Consider the following 25,712-nt stretch of genomic DNA (forward strand, 5'->3'; position numbering starts at 1 on the left):
CTTAGGTCAAAGACTGGAAAAAAGATCCTCTCAAACTACAGTGGACAGGGCCTCATACTGTTATTCTGGCCACCCCCACTGCCCTCAGGGTCACAGGTATCACTCCACGGGCCCACCACTCCAGAGTCAAGAGGACCAATCCTGAGGAGCCTCAGACTTGGAATAATGACCCAAGTCCGATCTTCAGCCCTGCTCCAGCCACATCCTGGAAGCTGGCTAGTCTATGCAGGGCAGAAGCTTGAGGACTCACCAGTCCTATGTAATAAATAGACTGTTCTTACTCCTTGCCATCAGATTGGCAGAGGTTGCCCCAGAAAGCTGGGGAAACAGTGAGAGGTTCCTGTCCGCAATCACCTTCCTCTTATGGATAGGCTGTTTTCTTGGTATTGATTGCCTCTAATCTGGGCCCCACTGTGGAAGAATCTGGGCGGTTTAAAAGCTTAAATGTGGTGTAACCTCTTTCAGTCTGCTGGTTTGCCTGCGAGTAAGGTTGCCAGGGCCATTTGGGGGAAGTGTTTGCACTAAAGTATGTGCCTCAAGCTTCAGGAAAAAGAGATTAAAAGATTCTCAAGATAAAAGTTGGTGCTTAGATTACCCTTCAGTCTTAAGGCTTGGGCTAAACAAGCAGTGTTACTACCCGTCCTCCTAGGGGCAGTGATAGCCACGGGGATAGGGACATAGGCTCTTGTGTGGGACTAACGAGTGGCCAACTCCCTAGTGTCCCTACAGAGCCAAATAAGTTCCCTGGCAGGAGTTGCCCTCCAGAACAGACGGGCACTTGACCTCCTCACTGCCAAGAAAAGGGGCACCTGCATCTTCCTCAGAGAAAAAAGCTGTTACTTTATAAACCAGTCAGGAACAGTCACAACCAAAGTCAGGGAACTGAGAGAAAGGACCAGCCTGAAATAAATAAAGATGATGCCCTCGATACGGCCTATGTCCGTTTAAAGGGGCATCAAAGGGGGGAATGATAGGGGGAAACCTGTTATAAGACGGCCAACAGGACTGATAGGGGAATTCCAGTCCCTGCCACAAGACTCCTGTTCCGGGTTTTTTTCCCCACCCCGCTTGCGGTGCTCAAACACACTATAAGTTGTCCCCGCTGCTTAAGCTCAGGACTCAGACCTCTGGAGAATGATCTCCTCTGAGCCCACCAGTGTAAAATAAACCTCCTGCCTTCCAAGATCTCCCAGTGCCGCTTGGTTCTTCTGCTGGGTGATCCAGACCAGTTTCCGTAACAACACTACCATGCAGGTGACAATCTGGTTACGCTTAACCTGAGACTAGGAAGTAGTCTTGATGGGAAGGACTTAAACAAATAGAATGTTGGAACTAGAAATACAGATACACCTAATGGAGTGTTCCTCCCTCGATTCCACTGCAGTACACGCGGATCAAAGATCTTTCTTGAAGGTGAAATACGTAAGACAATGAAAAAGTACGGGCGCTCTGACTGACGTGAGCATCTATGCCTAGAGGTCCCTACTAGGTTCCCCCAGGTGGACTTCAGGAACTCCATGAACCCCCTGAAATGACACACGAAACTGCAGGTGCTGGTGTTTTCCTGAACAAAACCATTATCTCTATGGCTCACAGCACTTCCCTACATTTTTCAAAATGAATGATATGGAAGGGTTTAAGAATCTCTACCCTAGGGGTCTTGCTGTTTGAAAACCAACAGAACGGCAGTGCTGGCGACGGGCTGAGTGACCCATTTCTTTCAATGCTCCCATCAGGACCAGAAACGACGGTTTTCTCCCCTCTCTGGAAGCCAGGAGACAAGGGCCCGGGGCAAGGGTGCCCCACGACCTGCCCGTCCTCGGCCGGGCACGGCCCGGGGTACACAGTGGGCACTCGGTAAATACTTGCCGTAAACACGAGTGAACGAGGTCTACAGGCTCTTACAGAGTGGAGGGCTGGGGGAAGCAAAGACCGCGGCGCAGCCCCCGCGCACCCACGTCCGCCAGCCTCGGGCCACCGTGGACCGCGACCACCACTGCCACTTCTCGGCGTCGTGCAGGGGATACCAGCGGCGACCGCCCCGCCTCCTTGGCGCTAGGCGCGGGCCGCTTCGGGCAGACGCAGGTATAGGCTGCTGAGGCCGCCAATCCCGACCACGGCGCCGTGCCCCAAAGCCCCCTGGGAGACGTAGGCCCCGTGAGCCCGCCCACCCGCCCTCCGATTGGCTTTGCGTACCCCCGGAGCCCCCTGGGAGACGCAGTTTAGGGCACGCTGGCCCGGCGCGGGAGACCCCGGCCGTGACCCCGCGGCCCGTGGGGCGCCAACCCCCTGGGCGGGTCGCGTCTCCTCCCTCCCGCTCTCCCTCCCTCGGGCCGAGCCCTCGGGGCCACGGCGGAGACCGCGTGCGGTGTGGTTCTCGCTCCCAGCGCCTGGAGCCGACACTTCCCTTTTATCCTCGGTCTGCTCTTCCCGTAGACACACCCCGTGCTGCCCTAGCAGCCTCCCCTGGGAGCGATTCTCCCACGGGGTTGCTCCCGGGCGTGAGACCCGCGGAGCGGGGTCTTCCTGACCCCACGCGCCGAAGTGAGTGCGGCCGCGGGAACCGCGGCCGTGGGCGGAGGGGGTCTCGGAGGTGATGGCTGTTCGGGGACGGGGATCTTCCGTCCGCCCCTCGGGCGCCAACCACGACAAGCCCGGCGCTGAAGGAAGGTGATACTGACTCACGGTGCCAGGCTCTTTTGCATACATTATCTTACTGAAATTCCCAAACCACCCATTTCACTTAGAGGAGACCAGCTCAGAGAAGTCGAATAACTGGCCCCGGTCACACAGGTCCTAGATCTTGGAGTCCCGTTTTTTCCCCCACTACTTTGTGCACATTGGAGACTCAACAACAGTTTCAATACAAGGTGCTGAATGACCGAAGCACTCGGGGCAGCTTGGCCGCGGGGAGGGAGGTGGGGTGGGAGGCGGTAAGGAGACCGGGAGGTGGGAGTGAGGACAGGATGATGTAAACCAAACCTCAAAGGATGCCAAAGAAGGGAGAGCAGTTGCCTTCCAGGCAACTGGGTTTTTCTCTTCACTAACCTGTAAGCCTTTGACGGTCAGGGACTGTACGTGCACAGCCAGCCTCCTAGTAGGGTCCCTAAAAATATTGTCAGAACAATTTTTTTTCAATGTTTTAAATTGTAAAATGTTTAAATACAAAAAAAATTGTAAAGAGTAAAATGAATACCCTCTTACCCTCTATATAGATTTAACAATCAGAATAAATAATGTATAGCACTTTGTACCTTATGAAGCTTCTTACTTGGCATTAACATATTGCAAATGAAACTCATTGGTGAACCAACCAAGGAACTATTCGACACCACAACTGCACAACACCCACAGTTCAAGGCCACCCACAGTAGCCTACCTTGGGGATCTGGCTTGCTCTCCGTTTCCATCCTGCTCGGGAGGTTGTAGGTGGCCAAAGAACTTGGTTTGTTCTCAGAAAGCACAGTTACAAATATGTGTCTCAATGGGAGGTTCATTGCCTGGAAATTCACTTTGAACTTGAGAAGTTAGCCTCTCAAAGTCTCAGATTTCTCCCTTAAAATTTAATAGACTGGTGTGTAGGGAGAGTTGGGTCACAATGGGATCTATTCAGCATCGTATTAACACAGGAACTCACTCTTCCATGATCCTGCCAATGGTTCGTTCTTTTTCTCAATAACAGATATGTACCATATTTAAATACCATAAACCTTTATCATGATGGTTGGTGGGGGGGGGGGTACAGGACTGATACCCCCTTGAAGGCAAAGCTAATTATAAAATACTTTTTAAAAATGTTTTTAATGTTTATTTATTTTTGAGAGAGAGAAAGAGATGAAGTGCCAGTGGGGGAGGGGCAGCGAGAGAGGGAAGCACAGAATCGGAAGCAGGTTCCAAGCTGTCAGGGCAGAGCCCAATATGGGGCTCTACCTCATCAACTGTGAGATCATAACCTGAGCCTAAGATGGGTGCTTAACCGACTGAGCCACCCAGGTGCCCCTCAATCAAACACTGTTTTTTTGTTTTGTTGTAATTTTTTTTTTACATTTATTTATTTTTGAGAAACAGAGTGAGACAAAGTGTGAGTGGGGGAGGGGCAGAGAGAGGAGACACAGAATCTGAAGCAGGCTCCAGGCTCTGAGCAAGCGGTCAGCACAGAGCCCGATGCGGTTCCCGAACCCACAAACTGTGAGATCATGACCTGAGCCGAAGTCGGATGCTCAACTGACTGAGCCACCCAGGTGCCCCCCCTCAATTAAAGATTGTAAAGACATTCCGAGAGGGGCGCCTGGGTGGCTCAGTCAGATGAGTATCTGACTTTGGCTCAGGTCACGATCCCATGGTTCCTGAGTTTGAGCCCTCTGTGGGCGGGCTATAATCTTCTTTGCACGTTTTTTCATTAAAAAAAAAAAAATTACTGGAACCTCAAAAAATGGAAGCTTAGTGATCTTCTCTTGACCTAGAGGCCTCAGTGTTGTCAAAACACTACCTTATAAGTCCATGATCCAGAAATGCCCGTGTTGCGAAATTATCACTGCAATTGCAAAATATCCTGCTGTGGACTGGAAAGCCCAAGTTCCTACCCAATCCTGCGTATGTATGTGAGCCTCAGCTCAAAGGAGTTTCCCGGCAAGGGGAGACAGGGCAGGTTGTTGTACTATCTGGTTTCTGTCTCGGCAGGGGGAGGCTGCCTGCGACGTAGCTGTGTTACTGCCTTCTGGAAGCTTGTACAGGTCCTGGTCCCAGAGACGCGCAGTCAACACCCTTCTTGCCCAACCTGAGAATATCACACATCTAACATTTGCATCACACGTATGCATTTGGATCCATCCATTTTTTTACAGAGTATGTTGGGTTTGGGGTTATTTTTCTCAGGAGGATCCAGAAAACCAAAAGCACTGGATACTCCGTAAAAATATGAAGTACGAGGACTGACTGGACAATAAGAAAAATTCAACTAAGCAGAACTCAATCTAAGAATGATCCCAGGCTGGTCACACACTGGCAGGTGACACACGGTGCTGTTTGTCCTGCCAGGCATCAGAATGTTGTAATGGACCTGTGGTCAGAATGACCATTTTGAGCCTCCTTGGTCAGCTGGAAAAAGTGACATTACTGGTTAGTGAGGAATAGTAAAATAATAAATTATTATCATGCACGGGGCGCCTGGGTGGCTCAGTCGGTTGAGCCTCCGACTTCGGCTCCGGTCATGATCTCACAGCTCGCGGGTTCGGGCCCTGTGTTGGGCTCTGTGCTGACAGAGCCTGGAGCGTGCTTCTGCTTCTGTGTCTCCCTCTCTCTCTTGCCCCTAACCCACTCGCATTCTGTCTCCGTCTCTCTAAAAAATAAGCAATAAATACATACATATATACATACATATATGCATACATACATACATACATACATATCATGCAGATGGACAATATTGCAAAGTGGCTAAAAGAGGGAGTTTGAATCCTAGCTGAGTCACTGGGCAAGTCGCTAAACCACTAATCCTGGCTGTAAATGAGGATGATGAATCCTGCCCTAAGGGGTGCTGCAGAGATTCCAGATCATGCGTAGAAAGCAAGCCGTGCCTGGTACAGAGCACGCACCGTTGGAGGGGAACTGTGTTGCCAACCAAACATCTGTAAGCCGAAAATTTCATGACAAAGACAGAAAGTTTAAACCAGGACTTGCAAATGACACCGACGAAGCGACAGAAAAGTCACCACTTTGCATATACCATTGTAGCAAATGATTTAGGAAAGGATTGCCGCCAAATGCCAAAACCATGGGGTGAAAGACATTTCCACACACTCGGGCTACTTACTAATTACAAAGAAAAAATAGAGACATCCCGGGGATGCCTGCATGTACCCTCAGTCTAGTAACAAGGAGACACCCAGACAGATCTAAACTGAGGGACGTTCTGCTTGGAACGCACTTTTCAAAAACATTGTCTTGACAGAACTTTAAGAGGTGGGTAAGTGTGAGAGTGTTCTAGATACAAGCAGGCTACAGAGATGTGACACCTAAAAGTGATGCAGGATCTCTGATTCAGCCCCGGATCAGGAAGGGGGAAAAGCTGTCAAGGACATTATCACCACGGCAACTGAAGAAATCTGATTATGGATTCATTAAACTATGATAATGATGTTAATTTTGCAGAGTGTGATGACTGTATTCTGAGTATTTAAAATATCCTTGGGGCGCCTGGGTGGCTCAGTCAGTTAAGCATCCGACTTCGGCTCAGGTCACGATCTTGCAGTTTGCGGGTTCGAGTCCCATGTTGGGCTCTGCGCTGACAGCTCAGAGCCTGGAGCCTCCTTTGGATTCTGTGTCTCCCTCTCTCTCTGCCCCTCCCCTGCTCATTCTCTCTCTCAAAAAATAAATAAACATTAAAATAAATAAAATAGTATCCTTATATCCTCATTCTTAGTACTTAGGGTAGCTGGTATTTGGAGTAATATCTGATAATGTTTGAGATTCATTACCGAATGGTTCAGAAGGGGGAAAAAATGAAAAAAAAAGTTCACGCACGTGTGTATGTAAGAGAGAGAATCACCAAGTACTGTAAGATGTGAACAGTTGGTGAATCCAGGTAACTCTTCTCAACTTTTCCGTAGGTTTGAAATTTTTCAAAACAAAAAGTTGGGGATGAAAATCAGAAAGACAGAAAGCAGAAAGACAGAAGCAGTTAACCGTGGCAGAAGTCAGCTCACCACACATACGACTTGCGTTAGCTCTGGAGCGACTTCTAGAACCCCACACTGGGCCATGAGCTCCAAAGGACACCTATGCCTTTTTCACCCTTCTTTCTTCAGAATCTTGGCATGGTGTCCAAAATATGTGTTTAGGGCACCTGGCTGGCTCAGTCCATAGAGCATGTGACTTTTGATCGCCGGGTTCTGAGTTCAAGCGCCGGTTCAAGAGTTCTGAGTTCAGCTGAGTTCAAGTTGGATGTAGAGCTTACTTTAAAAAAAAAAAAAAAAAAAAAAAAACTTGTTACACAAATGTGCATGGACCAGCACCCTCCCTCGGGGGTATGCCCTCAGGAAGCCAGGGAAGGGTAGGAAACAAATCAGTTTGACATTTCCACACAAGGTGTTTTGAGGCCTTCACGATGCTGAAAGTACCAGACAGCTGGACCTACACCAGCAAGGGTGACACCAGGGCTTGTGTCCTGGCAGTGCCCTTCTGGCTTCGCCTCCTTCTTGGTGAGGGAAGGGCAAAGCTTGTGGGGCTGCATTTGTTGATTCCATCCCCCCCCCCCCCATTTGCTCTGGAGAGTCAATAAAATCCCAGGAGTCTGCAGGAGAACTGGCCAAGGGGATTGACCCTTTTCCTCTTCAGCATGGGACCAGGGCTTTGTTCCTATTCCCCACGCCCGCCCCCATATCCTGGGAGGAGAGAGGGAAGCATCTGAGTGCCTGCTCAGGATGAAGGCTCTGGAATCCGATCCCAGGCCCCCTTCCACGCACACACATATTTACCCGATGCTCTGCAGGCCGGTATGTGGAGGTGAGGGGTGGGACATCTGGAGGACCATGTGTCTGGAAAGGCGTTGTGCCCTCCCAGCCCTCTCCAAACCTGTCAGAAAGAGAACATGAGCCAGTGATGACACTGGGAACAAACAAACAATGACACTCACAGCTCCATTTTCACCAGAGTGCAGAGTGTTTCCTGTGCCTTTTCCGTTATTTCACAACCTGTCTCTTTTTACTCACCCTCTGGGCTCCAGGACAGAAGCTGTTTCAGACATCTGGCTCCGGCCTCTCCTGGTCAACACCATGATCAAGACCCCTAGTGACCATCTGCTGCACTCCCTGGAGGGGCTGGTGCCCAACGACTTTGAGAGGTTCAAGTTTAAGCTCCAGAACACCAGCCTGGAGAAGGATCAATCCCGGATCCCCCGGGGCCAGCTCCAGAAAGCCAGGCCAGTGAAGCTGGCCACCCTGCTGATCACCCACTATGGGGAAGAGTGTGCCGTGCGGCTGACCCTGCAGGTCCTGAGGGCCATCAACCAGAACTTCCTGGCAGAGGAGCTCCACAAGGCGACTGACCCAGGTAAGCAGGTCCCATGCCCTTGCATCCTGCAGCACGACTTCGGGCTGTTCATGGGGTGGGGCGGAGGTGCAAGAAAGAACTTGGGTCTGGACCAGTGTGTTGTGACCTGAGGATTAGGAGTCCCGGGTTTCCCAATGACCCCAGTGACACTGGCCGAGCAATTCCTTTCTGCCGCTCAGGTCTTTGGAGCTGGGTGAGTATAGCCAAAGCTCCCAAAGGCTTAAAAAAAAAAAAAAACCAAAAAGACTGAGATTCTGACTGTGGGACAGAATCAGAAGAGGCAGGAGCTAGATGCCTGATCTTAGAGGATCCTGCACTTCCTAAGTGCTTAACACTTGTGGACCGACAAGTATCTTGGGGAGAGGACCCACCTAATTTCTTTCGAGCTCTCTGACCCATTTCACAACGGTATTCTAAAATTCCCAATCCTTTTTCTTCCTTTCCTCCATCTTTTCTCTTCCCTTGTTTTCCTCCCTTCTGCCTCTTGTTCTTCTGCTCCTGTTTGGTTGTAAGTTTCTGATTTCATTACACTGTGATCGACGAATGTGACCTATTTGATGTTTGCTTTTAAAGATTTTTTGTGTGTGAGATTTGGGGGGAGAGCTAATACGTGGTCGGCTTAAAAAAGTATTCTTTCTCGCTTCTCAGCCTTTTGGCTAAGATCAAGTGTAAAAAAATACTCTTTAATGTTTGAGTATTTCTTCTACTTCCAGACTCCAAGGACACATTAGAAATGCTTTCCATGTGTGTTTTTTGAAGTAGAAATGTTTAAATAACATGGAACTTCTTGCTTTTGAAAGAGTGATGGATTAAACCGTAATCGGAGTCTAGTGTCATTTGATGAGAATTTTTTTTTTTTGGATGAGGAGAATTTGTAAGTTACTTTGTTATGTTTTAAAACCTGGTTATTAGCATCTTCAGGGCTTTCCCCCCAATTCCGGAGCCAGTTCCAAGAACTTAACATTTTCCTAGGAAGCAACATGTTTTTACAACAGCCAAGGGTTTTAAACCACTCTGAGGTCATTTCAATAAGAGCTTCTTCAAACGAAACATTAAGGTGCTAATTACAAAAAATCTTCATTTCTTTACTAGAGTAGCGGTTTTCAAGTTACATCCCAGGAAGATATTTCAGGGATTCTTTGGAATGTCAGCAAATACTTAATTCAAATTTTATTAATTTTTCTAACTCACAAAACCAACAAATTCATATTAACATGTGTCATTAGGGGCGCTTGGGTGGCTCAGTCAGTTAAACGTCCGACTCTTGGTTTCGGCTCAGGTCATGATGTCACGGTTCATGAGTTCGAGCCCCGCATCAGGCCCTGTGCTGGTAGCATGGAGCCTGCTTGGGATTGTCTCTCTCCCACTCTCTCTGCCTCTCCCCCGGCTCGTGCTGTGTCTGTCTCTCTCAAACAAATAAACACTCTAAAAATAAACAAATAAAATAAAATGTGTCATTAACTGAATTTTGAAATTCTAGAGGCCACCAGGGTGACAGTTTGTACTGCACTTGAACTCTTTTTTTTTATGTAGACCTTGGAATTAAGACTTTCCTGTCACTTCTGTAGTGAAACTATATCCTCAAATTTCCAAGCAAATCGTTAAAAAAAAAAAGGCCCCATTTAGACTTACTCATCTGTGTGTTAGGATTTTCTTCACATCATGAAACCAAAGAATAAAAAGGAGTTTCTGAAGTTTTAACAGAGTCCTTCAAAAGCTGTTTTCAAATTTTTGTGCCAAACACCTTAATACTTCTTTATTGAGGGATTTTATAAGTGAGCTTTGTACATGTATAATCATGCACACACTTACACAAGTAAACTAGGGTTTTTATGTATTTTATGTATTAAGAATTCTGTGTAAGACTTTATATTGGATGTTCTCCTGTCAAAGACGTTTGAAAAGCACCATTTGGGAAATATATAACTAATTAGCATTTTCTTATTTAATGGTAATTGACTGCTGTTGCCTAGAACGCTCTGAACTTCTGTAATTTTTTTTTAGACAGAGCACGAGTGGAGGAGGGGGAGAGAGGGAGAGAGAAAATCTTTCAAAATTTATTTGTTTTTTAAAAAGATAGAATGCACGCGGGGGAGGGGCAGAGAGAGAGAGACAGGGAGACACATATTCGGAAGCAGGCTCCAGGCTCGGAGCTGTCACCAGAGCCCGACGCGGGGCTCGAACCTGTGAACCACGAGATCACGACCCGAGCTGAAATCGGACGCTTACCCGACTGAGCCGCCCCGGCGCCCCAAAACCTCTGTAATTAAGAGGATTCCCCTTCTCTCCCTTCTCCCAACCCCTGGCCCCGAGCACCACACATTTTCATGCCTTTGCATCTTGCTGTCTTTGCAGAGTCTCTGATACAAGAAAGTGGCGCAGACGGTTCAGCAGTGTCTTGTTCCTCCGGGGAGAATAAGCCCAAAGGCCTGAGGATACCAGATGTCCTGGAAGGTGATAGGCAGCGGCAAAGTGGTGACGGGGCCCCCAGTCTGCCATCCAGCCAGCCTGAGGCTGGAAGGGGGACCCAGAAGAAGCCTCAGGGAAAACGGAGAGATCAGAAGACCTCCGAAGGCCTGGATATGCTGGGCAAGCCAGGGGCTAGGAACGCGACTCTGTCCTCCAGGAAATGCCCATTCCCTGGCAAGCTGCAGGGGGAAAGGGGGATCGATCCCAGTGTCAGGCTACGCAGGAATGCCAGCTCTTTAGGAAGGCTCCAAGGACTGAACTGTGGGTCGCTTACTGGGTCCCTAGGAAGGACAAAATCCAAAATAAATGAAGCACATTTACCTTCTGTACAGAAGCGCCCCAGAAGTCTTGAAATTACCATTTTTTCAGGAGAGAGAGAAGTCCCCAATCCAGAAACTCCTCTGTCTCAAGAGAAAATGAGAAGTGACAATCCAGACTCAGCGGCCACCCTCAGTGAAGTGGCCACTCTGAATGTAGGGGCTACTGTGACTCCAGAGAAAGGCTTTAGGAATCCAGAACATTCCATGAGCCTGAAAGGGGGAGCATTCAGGAATACATTTCCCAATGTATCGTTGACTAGAGCAAAGACGACCTGGGAGCATCCAGAATCTACAGGACCTTCTAAGAAAAACGGAATTGCGGGTCAAGAACCCCCTGAGGCCTTGACAGAGGTGGTAGACGGTGAGTTCCATGAACCTTCAGATCCAGAAGTTCCTCCTTCTTCAGGTGAGAAAGGACCCCAAAACTCACAACACCTGGCATCCTTAGAGGTGGTGACCAATGCAGGTGTTCCCGCACAAACCTCCTTTTATCCCTACTGTATTTAAGTCACCAGATGCCTGGATTTCCCCTCACATCCCCAACCCTTTGGGAATCTGAGGTAGGATGTGAATCCTGAGAAAATGCATGTATGCACATCTTCACAAAATGCTGCATCAAAGTTCAGCTAGTCAGTTCTTAGACACCCTGAAGTCCTTTAGAATTCCGAGGGATTCATGGACTCCAGCTTGAGCATCTGGGAAAGACTGGGTAAAAATACCCGCTTCTCACAATGACCCCATGGCAGTATGTCACGGGGCTGAGATTCTGCCATTCACCCCTCTCTCTGGGCAGCAAGGAGAGCATTTTAGAATGCTAAATGTCTTTCACTTAGGAGGCAGAAATTAGGATTGTGTTGGGTTGTGGGTGACAGAAATGCCAACGTAATGCTAACTGACACAAGCTACAAGTTTGTTTGTCTTTCATATACGTGACTCACAGGTGGTTCATAACAAGGAACCAGGCTCCTGCTGCTTTTCTGTCCCACCAAGCTGGCTCTCAAGCTCATGGTCTCATTCCGAGCAGCAGGGTGGAAGGACAAAGGAGAAGAGTATCACTTAGGCAAGATTTCCAGAAGTTTCTAGAAGCTGCTCGTGATGCCTCCATTTATATCCCTTTGGCCAGAGAGCAGTCAAATAGCCACACCTAACAGCAAGGGAGGCTGAGAAATGTAGGGGTTTCGAGGGGGGTTGGGGGTGGGAAGCAGCCATCAGTTGATGGGAAGCAATCAATTCTATCACTGGGGAAGGAGGGGAAAATGGTTACCAGGCAGGCCTCCCACAGTCTGGCTTACAGACGTGATAGGAATTCCTGGGACCTTGTGAGAGGGGGTGGGAGGGGACTGATGGATTGAGTGTGTTTCTGTTTCTTGTACCTCCTGTCATTTCTGCCTCGTGAAGTTGTGCTGTGTCCTGGGGCACAGCTGGTCGCAGCTGTTTGTCATCATGGTGGGTTAAGCCCTTCAGCCTTATAAAGTCAAATCCCTTTCTTTACTTCTGCTTAAGACTTCCTGAACTGGATGGGAGGAGAGGTCTTTCATTGAACACACACTTCTCAACTCCTTACCATGTGCCATCGACTCTCCTAGGGGTCAGGCTGCGAGTAAATCCACGTCCTCAGGGAGATCCCGCTCACGCCTTGAGCAGCCTGGGTGGTTTTCAGTAGCAGAGCAAACACTGGTCAGAATGTCTCGCTGCCTTTATATCACCTGCCAGATCCGCGTCTGTGTGGGAAGAAGGCATAGAATTTATAACAGAAGACCCTTCTTTAGGATAAATACCCAAGGATTGCAAGTCTCAGGACTGCCCTGAGATCTAGCCCTTAGCCCTCAGTTCCAGTGGGTGGTTGACTGCCTTGCTGGAGCGAAGTCAGGGGAGGACAAACTAGAAGCAGCCACAGTCTAACCAGGAACTCATGTGTCCCAGGCGTGGGCTCGCTCCCTCTGCTCTGCTTGGTAGCACCCCTGCATCACACCTTGGCTTTGTCACTCAGGAACCTTTTCCACTGCCGTGTCTCCAGGGAAGCCACGGGATGAGGCTGTGTATGTCCTTGGCCGTGCCCAGGAAGGAGACCCGGTTGGTGGCACGCATGTGCGCGATTCCTGCAGACGCTCCGTGGCTTCCAGGGATCCCAAGACCTCAGACAGCTGCTCAACTAGCTGGCTCCAGAGCCAGGCCCCACTCTTGGTAAAGAACTCAGGAGACTGCAAGCAGCAGGAGGGCCTGCATATGACCAGCTTGAGCCCCAAGGCCCTGCCACAGTGTGAGCGACATATGAGGCAGGCCCAGTTGCTCTTCTGCGAGGACCACAGGGAGCCTATCTGCCTCATCTGCAGGCTGAGTCAAGAGCACCGAGGCCACCGGGTGCGCCCCATCGAGGAGGCTGCCCTGGAATATAAGGTAGGGCTTCCTGTTGTGGCCAGGGGTGGGGGGCTTTCTCTGCTGGTCACTGGGACATGCCAGGGCAGCTTTATTTTCCCAACAACCCTGGGGGGGTGATGCATTAACCAGCATTCTTGGGTTGTAAATGACAAAACACAACACAAACCAAACCAGCAAGGAGGGAATTTAGTGGTTCATGTAGCTGAGATCCGAGGGCACTGGCTTCAGGCATCGCTGAATCCAGGTGCTCACAGGTCTTTATGAAGCTCTCACCACTTCTTGGCTCTGCTTCCCTTGTGAGGTGGATTCATTCTTCCTCTTTCCTGGGCACCCTCCCTATGCTCTTGGCTGCAGCACCATCCGCCTTTCTCCCTACAGCAGATTTTTCCCTCTAGAGTTGGCACCAACTCCAAGTTTAAACTTCACAAAGTGCCCCTTTTCCAGGAGCAAATTCAAAAGCAGCTGGAGTATCTGAAGGACTTGAGAAAATCTGGGGAGGAACAGAGATCTCAGGGGGATAAGAAGACCGCGGACTTCCTGGTAAGGCCAGGGGTGTTCTGTGGCCAGTCCTTGCCTGGATTCACCCCTACAGAAGGAGGGAAGGGACCAAGTGTGAGCAGGGGGGTCCCCAAATTATGTTCTGGTTCATAGGGAAACAGAACTGATCACATATTTAGAACCACCTGCTTTTGGGGCTCCTGGGTAGCTCAGTCGGTTAAGCATCTGACTTTGGCTCAGGTCATAATCTCAAGGTTCATGGGTTCGAGCCCTGCATCAGGCTCTGTGCTGACAGCTCAGAGCCTGGAGCCTGCTTCGGATTGTGTCTCCCTCTCTCTCTGCCCCTCCCCTGCTTGTGTGCACTCTCTCTCTCTCAAAAACAAATAAACATTAAAAAAAAATAGAATCACCTGTTCTTGACGGGGCAAGGAGGTGACAGGAATCCAAGGATGAGCTTGCCCCTGGAGAGGGAGCCCCACCTCCAGCAGGGAAGGGAATCTCCGAGGACCCTGTGTTTCTTCTCATACTCGCCGCAAAATGGTTCAGCGAAACTAACACCAGTGGCTGTTGCTGAGGGATGGGGTTGAGGAAATGGGAGGTGAGACTTTTCCATTTTGTTTTATTTTTTTTAATCTTATTTATTTTGAGGGGGGAGGGGCACAGAGGGGGGTAGAGAGAGAATCCCAAGCGGGCTCCAGCCTGTCAGCGGGGGGCCCCACTCAGGGCTCAATCTCACGAACCGTGAATTCATGACCTAAGCCCAAATCAAGAGTCAGATGCTTAACCAACTGAGCCACCCAGGTGCCCCAAGACTTTTCCATTTTAAATAGTCCTCCGCATCGTTTTTATAATTGTTGCCCATTTTATTTTTTTTACAAACACCATATTGATTTTTAAAATTCAAATGGTTAAAGTCGACATTTTCTTTAAAACTGTCACTTTGTGGTGCCACGTATTTCAATAAATACACTTGTGGGCCTTCCTCTGTGGAACCTGGACACATAAGTTGCTTCCTTTTCCCTGCAAGCGAATTCGCCTCCCCCAATGAGCCTTAATTTGCCTGACGCATTTCTGTTGCCTGGACACCATCTCCTACCACACCACAATGGGGAACAGGCAAAGATAACAAAGGGCAGGAATGGGGACAGGCAATGGCATTGGCCCAGGTGTCTGACTTGTGGGAAACTCATGAAGTGTAATAAAAGAAAACCCTATAATCCTAAGTGGCTTGAACGTGTGGGTGAAGGAGAGGTCAGGGATGCCCCTGTCATGAAGGTGAGGCAGAGCCTGGGTCGCAGGGAAACTCAGGTGGACAAGAAGGTCTGCCCTTCCCTTAAGACACTCACAATGACATGAGCCCCTGTAGAAAGGAGATGTTGTTTTCCCCTTCTGTTCTTCTTCCTTCTTTCAACAGTCAAAAAAAATTATTTTGTTTCATCATATGGAAGGGGGAAGGGGAAGCTCTTTTTTATAGCACAATGCCAGCTAAAACAAATATAGAAGAATAATTGAATTAGAAATTTTCCAGGGGCACATGGGTGGCTCAGTCAGTTGAGCGTCTGACTTCGGCTCAAGTCATGATCTCACAGTTCATGAGTTCGAGCTCCACATCAGGCTCGCTGCAATCAGCGTAGAGCCCACTTCAGATCCTCTGTCCCCCCCCCCCCCGCCCCTGTCTCTCTCTCCCCTCCCCCACACCCTCTCTCTCAAAAATAAACAATAAAAAACAAAACATTTCCATTATATGAGCACCAGTATAAGAATTGACACCAACAGGGATCATCAACAGATGCTAAAATTTTCAGCAGGAGATTGTAAGAGAACAGGATCCTGACTCCTCCGATTACTTGATAATTATAAAGGAAATAATGTATATTTACAGTGGAGAGATGTGATAGACCCCTCCTCAACCAAGTGACCGATCTCAGTCTCACAATAATAGTGAGGGACAAAGTGGACACTCTGCCTCCCCGTGCCATGTGCTAGGGAAGCCAGAGCACTAAGTATATGGTATTCTTGTCCACGACATGTAGCCGAATTTAATCATGGGCAAAACTATCAAACAATTTTAGAACAGTAAACATGACAACTGGCCTGTCCTCTTTAAGAAAGAAAAAAGCCAGTGTTGCTACCATCAACAACCACCACCAAAGGTAAGGAGACATTTTTGGTTCAAAAGGACCAACTATGCTTTTGAGCCAAAAATGAAACGACTTTTTTTTAAGTCCAGATCCTAGAGGATCCGAAGGGGCTTCTCTCTCCATGGAGGAAGGGGAAGGTGCCCTAGAGCCACTTCACCTCTCTGCAGGAACTCTCTAGTGATGAGGAGAAAGAGGGTGGTAGAATATGGACCAAGGGCTGACCTCTGTGCAATGGTAGTGGAGGTCAAGTTCACTTCACATGAATGGACGACGGCCTCCATTCAGAGCCACACTGAAGACCTTCTACATGCCAACACTTTGACAGGGACTGAGGTCTCCCTCCTGGACGATTTGGTAGTTATAACCTCGTCCATTTATGACCCCAGGTAGAGGCCATCCGCACACTGGCTTTCAAGGAAGAAAGAAGGTGACACCGGGTATCTTAGTGTCCTGTGGCTGCCGTAACCAAGTGCCACGGACAGAATGGCTTAAACCACAGAAATATATTCTCTACAGTTCTAGAGGCCAGAAGTCCAGCATCAAGTTGCTGGCAGGATTGGTTCCTTCTGAAGGTTTTGAGGGAAAGACACATCCCGGGATTCTCCCCTCAGCTTGTTCACCTTCTGCCTACGTTTCTTCACATGGCGTTCTCCCCGTGTCTCTGTGTCCCAACTTCCCCACTGCAGGATGACCTCATCTTAACTAATTGCATCTGCAATGACGCTGTCTCCACATAAGATCTTATTCTTTACGTAGTAGAGGTTGGGATTTCAACATAGGTATTTGAGGGGATACAAATCAACCCATGATACTAGCTTTCAGGGCATTTTACGAGAGCCATCCCCTGCCACTCTCAGTCTGTTCTGGAAGGTTCTGTCCATTTTGCCTCCTGCTCTGAAATGCAGGCCTCCAAGAAGCTGAGGAAGCCTGCCTCTTATCCATCGCCAGGAGGTGGGCTTCTGGGGATTCTCTGGGCACACACATCCAGCACACTGCACAGACCCCCTACACCTTTCTGTTCCCCAGAAACAAATCGAAACCCGGAAGCAGAGAATCCGGCACCAGTTGAAGCAGCTGTACCATTTTCTGGAAGAGCAAGAGAAGTTCTTCATGGCCTCCCTAGAGGAGCTGGGCCAGACCATTGGCCACGTCAGGGAGTCATACAGCACCCGAGCGTCCAGAGACATCGCCCTTCTCAATGAGCTGATTGGGGAGATGGAGGTCAAACAGAGCCAGCCGGAATGGGAGCTCATGCAGGTGAGTGTGGTTGGACCCGGCCTTCCCCTGCCCGCTGTGCCCAGCAGGACGACATGGGCTCCCGGCACTGCAATAGTTCTACCCAAGTCAGTACAGGACGAGAGTCTTACGTCCAGATCCCCTTGATGAGCTCTCAAGAGCCCAGGGTGTCCCAGCATTCAAGGGATCCCCTGGCATCTCCGAGAAGAGAAAAGCAGGGCTTGGGTGTGGTCCTGCTGCAAGCCCCACTGGGCGATGAGAATTAGAACTGGGGAGAGGTGCCCACTTTTACTGATACCCTGGGGCTGAGAGATCAGGAGGAAGGGCCAGGAGTCAGCACAGCCCCTAGGAGACTGGTAATGGAGAGCTTCCCTCTTTTCTCTCCTAGGACATCGGAGTCACCCTGCACAGGTACCGAGAGGCTCCCTCCTGTTTCCTTGGGTGTGCTACAGGAAGCAGTAGGGGAGGCATTCCTAGGAGGGAGATGCTCCCAACCCCGGGTTTGTGACTCCTCCTGGGCTTCTCCCATCTCCTGCAGCTTGCAAAGGCCTTTTTGGATTTGTGTAGGGAAAATGGGAGTGTGATCAGGAGGAAGAGCACGGGCTGAAGACCGGAAGGAACAAACACAGCCTGTGGTGCTAATGGTGGTTCCTAAGAAACCTCCCTAAAGGCGAACTGCCTCACGAAAACTGTTCCTGCAGAAGTGCCTCCCTCCCTGAGCCCACGAGTGCTTATGGGGAGGGAAACACCTGCTAAGGGCGGAGATGCTAAGCCCAGCCCACAGGGGAGGGAAGAGAAAGGGAGAGAGGACGACAGGGGAGGGAAGAGAAAGGGAGAGAGGACGCTGGATGTTACAGTCATCCTAGGAGCTTTACAAAAGCCTGACATCCAGGCCCTGGCACACAAATTCAACCTAAATCTCCAAGAGTCTGACCCTGGCATCATTTTTCTTGTCCTTTCCCTGGTTTTTTGTTTTTTGTTTTTTTTTTTTTTTTGGTGGTAAAACATATCTTACATGAAATTTACCACTTTAACCATTTTTAGATGTACAGTTTAGTGGCATTAAGTACATTCGTATTATCGTGCAACCGACACCACCATCGTCTCCAGAACTTTTTCATCCTCCCAAATGGAAACTTCATACTATTAAACCTTAACTCCCCACTGCCCCCTCACCCAACCCCTGGCAACCACCAATCTACTTTCTGTCTTTGTGAATTCGACTACTTGAACTGCTTCAGAGAAGTAGAATCGTTCCGTATTTGTGCTGTTGTGCCTGGCTTATCTCACTCAGCGTAATGTCTTCAAGGTCCATCCACATTATAGGATGTATCCGAATTTGGTTCATTTTTTTAGGCTGAGAAATACTCCATTGTATGTCGACACCAATATTGTTTATCCTTTCATCCATCAGTGGACACTTGGATTGCTCGCACCTTACAGCTATTGTGAATGATGCTGCTACAAATACATCTGTTTGAGTCTCTGCTTTCAATTCTTTGGGGTATATACCCAAAAGTAGAATTGATGTGTCATACAGTAATTCTATGTTTGGTTTTTTGAGGAACCATTATACTATTTCCCACCGTGTCTGCACCATTTTACGTTCCTACCACCAATGCACAAGGGTCCCAATTTTTCCAGGTCCTTGCTAATACTTGTCATTTTGATTTTTTTCAAAATAATAATAGCCATTCTAATGAGTCATATCTCATTGTGGCTCTGTTCTTCTTATCATTTCTATTTCAACACCAAAAGACCGAAGAAGTGTAATTAATTTGACCTAGCTAATTCTGGGCTGAACATTTCAATATCAGCACCATTTTTAGGCCACTATTAAAACTGATCGTGGTTTTGATATCAGTGTTTTTTTAAAAACCCCTAGGTCATGCCAATCTGTGGCCAAAGTTGAGGACCAGTGTTTAAAACTCAAAGTCCAGAGAAGACTTTCTTTGCAAAACCCAGGCAGACTGGGTGTGCCCTGTGGAGGTTGCACCTTACTTCCAGCTCATGGGAACTACCCCTAGGCTCCTGCCTTCTCTGGCCAACAGTCTTTTTTTAATTTCAGAGAAAGAGAGAGTGCTCGTGGGGGAGGGGCAGAGAGAGAGAGAGAGAGAGAGAGAGAGAGAGAGAGAGAGAGAGAAATCTTAAGCAAATTCCAAGCTCATTGTAGAGCCTGACTCGGGGCTCAATCCCACGACCCTGGGACCATGATCCCAAGATCATGACCTGAGCCAAAATTAAGAGCCAGACGACTGAGCCACCCAGGCGCCCCAACAATCTTTTGTCTCTAGGGCCAAGATGGTGACTGTCCCTAAGCCATGGGCCACTCCTCCAGAGGTGGAAAAAAAGATGCACTTGTTCTACCAGAAATCAGAGTTTGTGGAGAAGAGCATGAAGTACTTCTCGGGTAGGTGGGCTAGGAAGAAAATGGGAGGTACCTGCTGACTTCCTCCCTGAGATCCACATAGCTCAGAACCCCCGGGCATCTCTTCCCCATCGCCCACGGCCATTGTGACGCCACCTTCAGCCTCTTCCGGATCTGTCCCTAGCCACGGAACCTAACTCAACCTCCCTTTCTTCTTTTAGAAATTCTGCATTCAGAAATGGACACCATTAATGGTGAGTATAGTGGTGGTATAATGTGCTTGCCAGGGGCTACTGTGATATTCCCTATGCTTGACTTCTGGGCATTATTTAGAAGAAACACGCGTATCAAAGGCAGAAGAAAGCCCTCATAGGCTCTGTACTGGACTTGTTGGTTGGGTCGTCTCATCAGACCACAGAGTCTCCAAGGCAGACCCTGGGGTCTGGGAGGAATGGGGTTAATCCAAGCAGAGGAAGCAAGGTCCTGAGCTGGGATGGGGGTCCTTGTCTGTCCTGGTTGCAGTGACCAGAGTAGATTTAGCCTCTCTGAATTGGGATGCTCAGGGTTCCCCCCTCTCCCATCTTGTTTTTCTCTATAGTTCCAGAACTGATTTGCGCTCAGACACATGCCGGTAAGTGCCCAGACCAAGGCAAGTGGCCTTCACCTGCTGGGTCCCCGTGCTGACCTCCACTGAATTCTAGAAGAATGTCCCTTTGCATGTTTCCTGGAGGTGGGGAGGACCCTGTGGGGATGTTGCCCATGGACCCCCAGCTAGGACCCCCTATTCTAATTCTCTCTGCAGTTAATGTGATTCTGGACACAGAAACTGCCCACCCCAATCTCATCTTCTCTAATGACCTGAAAAGCGTGAGACTTGGAAACAAGTGGGATCGTCTGCCTGACAGTCCAGAAAGATTCGACAGTTGCATCATTGCCCTAGGCCTTCCAAGCTTCCTCTCTGGCCGCCATTATTGGGAAGTGGAGGTAGGAAACAAGACAGGGTGGATCCTGGGTATCTGCAAGGCATCCATGAGCAGGAAGGGGAACATGACTCTGTCACCTGACAATGGCTATTGGGTGGTGATGATGACAAAGCGAAGCGAATTCCAGGTGTCCACCATTCCCCCAACGCGCCTGCAGATGACGGAACCCCCCAGACGTGTCGGCATCTTCCTTGATTACACCACCGGAGACATTTCCTTTTACAATGTAACAAACAAATCCGTTATCTACACATTCACCAGCTTCTCTTGCTCTGGGCCCCTTCAGCCTATCTTCAGCCCTGGAACACATGATGGAGGGAAGAACACGGATCCTCTGATCATCTGTCCAGTGGGTGGCCAGGGGCCTCCCTGAATGCCCAACACTTTGCATCTCTCTTCTGGCTCCCAGCCTTGTATCTTGAATCCGTATACTCAACTGTCATTATCGAACACTTACTGGGTTTCAGCTGCTGTGGGTAATATACTGAATAAGAGAATAGCGTCTATGTCCAAAATGCCTATGGGATGGTTGCAGAAATAAGCTAGGTACACAAATATTGGTAAAACAAGGGTGAAGAGAGCACATGTACTGATGATACCTCAAAGGAGGAAGTACATGGCTGTTGCTTAATAAATCCTTGTATGAATTAGCACCCTAAGATGCCCCCGAGAAAGAGACCTCACCCTCAGGTTCCCTCAGAACTCTATGGCAAAGATGTGTCCCTTCATTCCATCCCCCTCTTTTCTTGAGGACTTGGAAAGCTGAAAAATCAATCAAGCAGACTGGGCCTCATAAATAAACCGATTTGAAAATTTGGTCATAATTGCACTCGCTTTGCACTCAATTTGTTGTCACTTAGTCGATCACTGTGAGATCCCACTTCCCTACTGAACACCATGAGAAAGACGGAGCTGCTCGAGTGGGAAAAGAGACACACATTTCAAGTGTCAGCTTTTTAAAAAAAATCTGTCCTGATCCATGGAGAATCTGTGGAATATTGGGTGTTCTAGTTCAGGTACTCCCTCTGTCATCCCCCATTTAAAGAGATGCAAAGAAAAAGGATGTAAGAGGGAGGGAGAAAAGAATCAAAAGAATATTAGACTCTAAACCTCTCCTACTCCAACTCATCTTTCCATTTTCATGCTAGAACCTAGACTGGACTCAAGTTCTCCACAGTTGTGGCCAGAACATGAAAAAAGGCCTTGGTTCCTTCCTGGAGTTTGGTTCTATGCACACAATTGATACTCCAACACAGTTCATGTGTTCTATTTGCTTAGCTGTTCCCAATTTCCCCTTGATGAAACCTTTCCGTGAACATCTTCCTGTATTTTCTCCACCACCTCCCCGTACATGTATATTTTCTCCTGTTATTCATAAAATGGCTTCAGAATGTGAACTATTTGATGACACTTGTTACAGCTGGCCATACAACCCTTCAGAAAGATTAAATAATGTTTCATGCCCAAAGTAATGTTTGTCATTTAAACATTTTTTTTTTTGCGGACTCAGTAGAGATGTAATGGGGTTTTACCTATGTTTTAATTTATTTATTTCATTTATTTCATCACCTGTTAGTGAGGCTGTGAATTTTCCATATGAACTCCTACTTTTCACTTCATTCTACAGGAACAGCACAGTTCCTTTAACTACTTGCTATGTAGAATCGAGATACGGAACTCAGCTGTCTGTAGTTCCATAAAAATATTTATGGAACTACATAAATATTTTAGATACTAAACATTTGTATTTGTAAGATGAAAATTTCCCTGTTTTTTTTTTTTCATTGAGATAGAATTCACATACCATAAAATCCACCCTTTCAAAGTGTATATTAAGGGGCACTTAGGCATGCAACTTCGGCTCAGGTCAAGATCTCACGGCTTGTGAGTTCGAGCCCCGCATCGGGCTCTGTGCTGACAGCTCGGAGCCTGGAGCCTGCTTCGGATTCTGTGTCTCCCTCTCTCTGCCCCTCCCCTGCTTGCGCTCTGTCTCCCCCTCTTAAAAATAAGCATCAAAGTATGTATCAAGCGGGTTTTAGCATATTCACAATATGTACAAACCTCAGCACTAAATCCAGAATATTTTCATCACCCCCAAAACAAGCCCTACATCCACTGGCAGTCACTTGCCATTCTGTCCTATCCCCAGCCCCTGGCAACCACTACCCACTGTTTGTCTCTGTGGATTTGCCCGTTCTGGACACTTCATGCCAGTAGAATCATACAATATGCAGGCTTCTATGACTGGGTTCTTTCGCTTGGCATGTTTTCTAGGTCCATCCATGTTAAATGATGCGTTAGTACTTCATTCCTCTTTTTATTGCTGAAAAATAATCCATTGTAGGGACATACTACATCTTGTTTAGCCACTCATCAGTTAATAGACATCTGGATTGTTTCTTTTCAGCCATTATGAATAATGCTGCTATTCCCATACAAGTTTTTGTATGGAAATATGTTTTCATTTCTCTTGAGCTTATACCTAAGAATGGAATTGCTGGGCCATGGTAATTCTGTGATATCATTCTGAGAGACTGACAAACTATTTCCAAAGTGCCTAAGCTTCTTTTCAAATATTAATGGCCATTTACTTTTCGTGACTTCATAGCCTTTGCCTTTTGTCTTTTATCAGTTGGCAGGAGTTCTTTGTATGTTGGGAATGTCTAATTCTTTATCTGGTCTTTCTTTTACAATTGCTTTCCAGTCTATTCATTATTTGACTTTATCAATACTGTTTTTTAAAGGTTTTTTTTAATGTTTATTCATTTTTGAGAGACAGAGAGAGACAGAGCATGAGCAGGGAAGGGGCAGAGAGAAGGAGACATAGAGTCTGAAACAGGATCCAGGCTCTGAGCTGTCAGCACAGAGCCTGATGCGGGGCTAGAAGTCACAAACTGCGAGATCCTGACCTGAGCCGAAGTCGGATGCTCAACCGACTGAGCCACCCAGGCGCCCCAAAAGTTTTTGTAAAATACAGTTACACAGGATTATATTTTACTGTAAGGCATTTCAGTTTCTTGTTTTGCGTCTACATTAACGTTCTTTTGTGTTCTTTTACTGGTTATTAAATCCCATTTTTTTGTGTACAGTATAAGGAAACGAGCCTTACTTTCTTTCCAGAAGAAGAGACAATTTTTGCTTAGCATCATCTATTTTACGCTAAGTTGAAATGCTACCCTTCATACAGGTTCACAGACATTCAGGTCAATTTTGATATTTACTATTCTTTTCTACTGTTCTATTTATTGACTCCTAGTTCAAATCATACTGATATTATTTATTTTGAGAGAGAGACAGAGAGAGAGAAGGAACGTGAAGGAGGGGCAGAAAGGCAGGTAAAGAGAGAATCCCAAGCAAGCTCTGCACTGTCAGCATGGAATCTTGATGTGGGACTCAAACTCACTAACCATGGGATCATGACCTGCATACTTTTTTTTTTTTTTTTTGAGGGGGCGGGTGACAGAGAGTGCAAGCACACAGGAGGGGCAGAGAGGGAATCCCAAGCAGGCTCTGAGCTGTCAGCGTGGAGCTAGATGCAGGGATGGAAGCCACGAACCACAAGATCATGACCTGAGCTGAAATCAAGAGTCCCCCACTTAACTCACTGAGCCACTCAGGCCCCACCAGCACCCTTTTTTTTTTTTTTTTAGTTTATTTATTAGAAAGCACACGCCTGAGCAAGGGAGGGGCAGAGAGAGAGGGAGAGAGAATCCCAAGCAGGCTCCATAATGTCAGCACATAGCCCAACACAGAGGTCTGCCTCACCAACTGTGAAATTATGACCTGATCCCAAATAAAGAATTAACCGACTAAGCCACTCAGATGCCCCCAAACCATACTGCTTTGCTTGAAGCAATTTTTGTTGCTGTTTGCTGTTTTGTGTTTGATGCCTGGAAAGCAAGTATTCTTTATTTTTACAAAAACTTGTGGTAGGGGCGCCTGGGTGGCACAGTCGGTTAAGCGTCCACCTTCAGCCAGGTCACGATCTCGCGGTCCGGGAGTTCGAGCCCCGCGTCGGGCTCTGGGCTGATGGCTGGGAGCCTGGAGCCTGCTTCCGATTCTGTGTCTCCCTCTCTCTCTGCCCCTCCCCCGTTCATGCTCTGTCTCTGTCCCCAAAATAAATAAACGTTGAAAAAAAAATTAAAAAAAAGAAAAAAACTTGTGGTAGAACACAGTTTTGACACTACTCTGTAACATATTTAAAAAAAATTTTTTTAACGTTTATTTATTTTTGAGAGACAGAGCACGAGTAGTAGAGGAGCAGAGAAAGAGACAGAGAATCTGAAGCAGGCTCCCGGCTCCACACTGACAGGCTGACAGCAGTGAGCCTGATGTGGGGCTTGAACTCCCAAACGGCGAGATCGCGACCCGAAGTAGGACGCTTAATCGACTGAGCTACCCAGCCGCCCCTTCTGTAACATATTTTAAACCATGGCTAAGTGAGTCACCTACAGTCAAGGTTAAGAAAAAAAAAATATATTTGTATTTTTACTTGTGTCATCCAGCCGGAGGCTGGTGTTGCTCAGAGGAATAAGGCAATCCCTGCCCCGAGGTTGTCACAACCCTGAGCAGTGCCTCACTGGGGAATAAACCGAGTACAGGAAGAACGCAAGGAGAAAGGATGCTTAGGCCTCCGTGAGAGGCTGAGGACGGAAACGAAGGCGACTGGAGAAGGACCACTAGGATTTCTCTGAAAAGATGACCCATTCAGAACGCACGGTAGAAGCTGGCAAGCAGAGAAAGGGAGGGTCGCCCCCGTCAGGAGGGACAGCTGTGACAGGACCCGGAACCCGGCAAAGACCTTGACCCACCACCCACTCACCGCCTCTGCAGTCCTTTGACCCACACTGGACGCCCTGGCGGAAACAGCCGCCGCCTCGCGCAGATCTTCCGGTCCGAGAGACAGCCCACATCCGGCCGAGCCGCAGGGGTGGGGTGTGGGTGGGATGGGAGTGGGACTGCCCCGTCACAACCGCCGCGCCTGGCGGTCACCCGTTGGCTATTTGGAGCCGAACTACATTTCCCAGCAGGTCATGGAGCTACACCGCCAGTACCTGGAGAGGTGCCAGTCCGTCATGGAGGACTGGGGCCAGCTTTCTGCCTTTCGTCTCCCAATCAGGGCCCCAGACACAGCGGCTGCCGCCAGCCTAACCTCCCTCTGTCGCTGAGAGGTCTGTCGCCGGCCTCGAGCCTCGCCTTCACAAGAGCAGACTGCTCGCTCCGAACGGGGAGACCAGGCTTCCGCACCGGAAGCGAAGTACCGGTCGTG

The 25,712-nt window shown here is 48.3% G+C and overlaps 1 protein-coding gene, 1 long non-coding RNA gene and 1 pseudogene across 5 annotated transcripts in view; 2 read left to right on the forward strand and 1 right to left on the reverse strand.

The window, feature by feature from the left end:
- Nucleotides 1–25,690, reverse strand: part of LOC102899865 — a 36,451-nt gene extending 10,761 nt beyond the window's left edge. For 2 of the 3 annotated variants that reach the window (XR_006591187.1, XR_006591186.1), the window contains exons 1-6: nucleotides 25,266–25,690; nucleotides 14,126–14,285; nucleotides 12,403–12,559; nucleotides 7,476–7,572; nucleotides 6,705–6,954; nucleotides 3,049–3,106 (exon numbers count right to left, since the gene is read on the reverse strand). This is a non-coding gene — a long non-coding RNA (uncharacterized LOC102899865). Of the gene's footprint in view, nucleotides 1–3,048; nucleotides 3,107–5,722; nucleotides 6,955–7,475; nucleotides 7,573–12,402; nucleotides 12,560–14,125; nucleotides 14,286–25,265 lie in introns of those variants that run through there. The other variant, XR_002150732.3, reaches the window with a different exon arrangement.
- Nucleotides 7,609–21,267, forward strand: MEFV (MEFV innate immuity regulator, pyrin). 2 transcript variants are annotated; one of them, XM_006942408.5, is made up of 10 exons: nucleotides 7,609–8,049; nucleotides 10,405–11,244; nucleotides 12,856–13,235; nucleotides 13,662–13,757; nucleotides 16,883–17,113; nucleotides 17,481–17,503; nucleotides 19,387–19,502; nucleotides 19,682–19,714; nucleotides 20,059–20,091; nucleotides 20,263–21,267. In XM_006942408.5, exons 1-10 carry the CDS (start codon nucleotides 7,623–7,625, stop codon nucleotides 20,814–20,816), a joined length of 2,733 nt encoding a protein of 910 aa, XP_006942470.4. In that variant the 5' UTR covers nucleotides 7,609–7,622; the 3' UTR covers nucleotides 20,817–21,267. The 2 variants fall into 2 exon arrangements, with proteins under 2 accessions (XP_006942470.4, XP_006942471.4); XM_006942409.5 differs by having other exon boundaries at nucleotides 7,611–8,049; nucleotides 10,405–11,199.
- On the forward strand, nucleotides 8,686–8,838 carry LOC111558299 (annotated as a pseudogene).
- Nucleotides 25,691–25,712: the final 22 nt, after the last annotated feature.

The sequence above is a fragment of the Felis catus genome, chromosome E3 (assembly GCF_018350175.1).
Source record: "Felis catus isolate Fca126 chromosome E3, F.catus_Fca126_mat1.0, whole genome shotgun sequence".
Lineage (NCBI taxonomy): Eukaryota > Metazoa > Chordata > Mammalia > Carnivora > Felidae > Felis > Felis catus.

What these genes read in the sequence shown, in the direction of transcription:
- MEFV (XM_006942408.5), top strand. Translation starts at nt 7,623, where the DNA reads ATGACACTCACAGCTCCATTTTCACCAGAGTGCAGAGTGTTTCCTGTG. An exon ending in AGAAGTTCCTCCTTCTTCAG is followed by an intron (nt 11,245 to 12,855) that starts GTGAGAAAGGAC and finishes CCGTGTCTCCAG; the next exon opens with GGAAGCCACGGGATGAGGCT. An exon ending in AGAAGACCGCGGACTTCCTG is followed by an intron (nt 13,758 to 16,882) that starts GTAAGGCCAGGG and finishes TCTGTTCCCCAG; the next exon opens with AAACAAATCGAAACCCGGAA.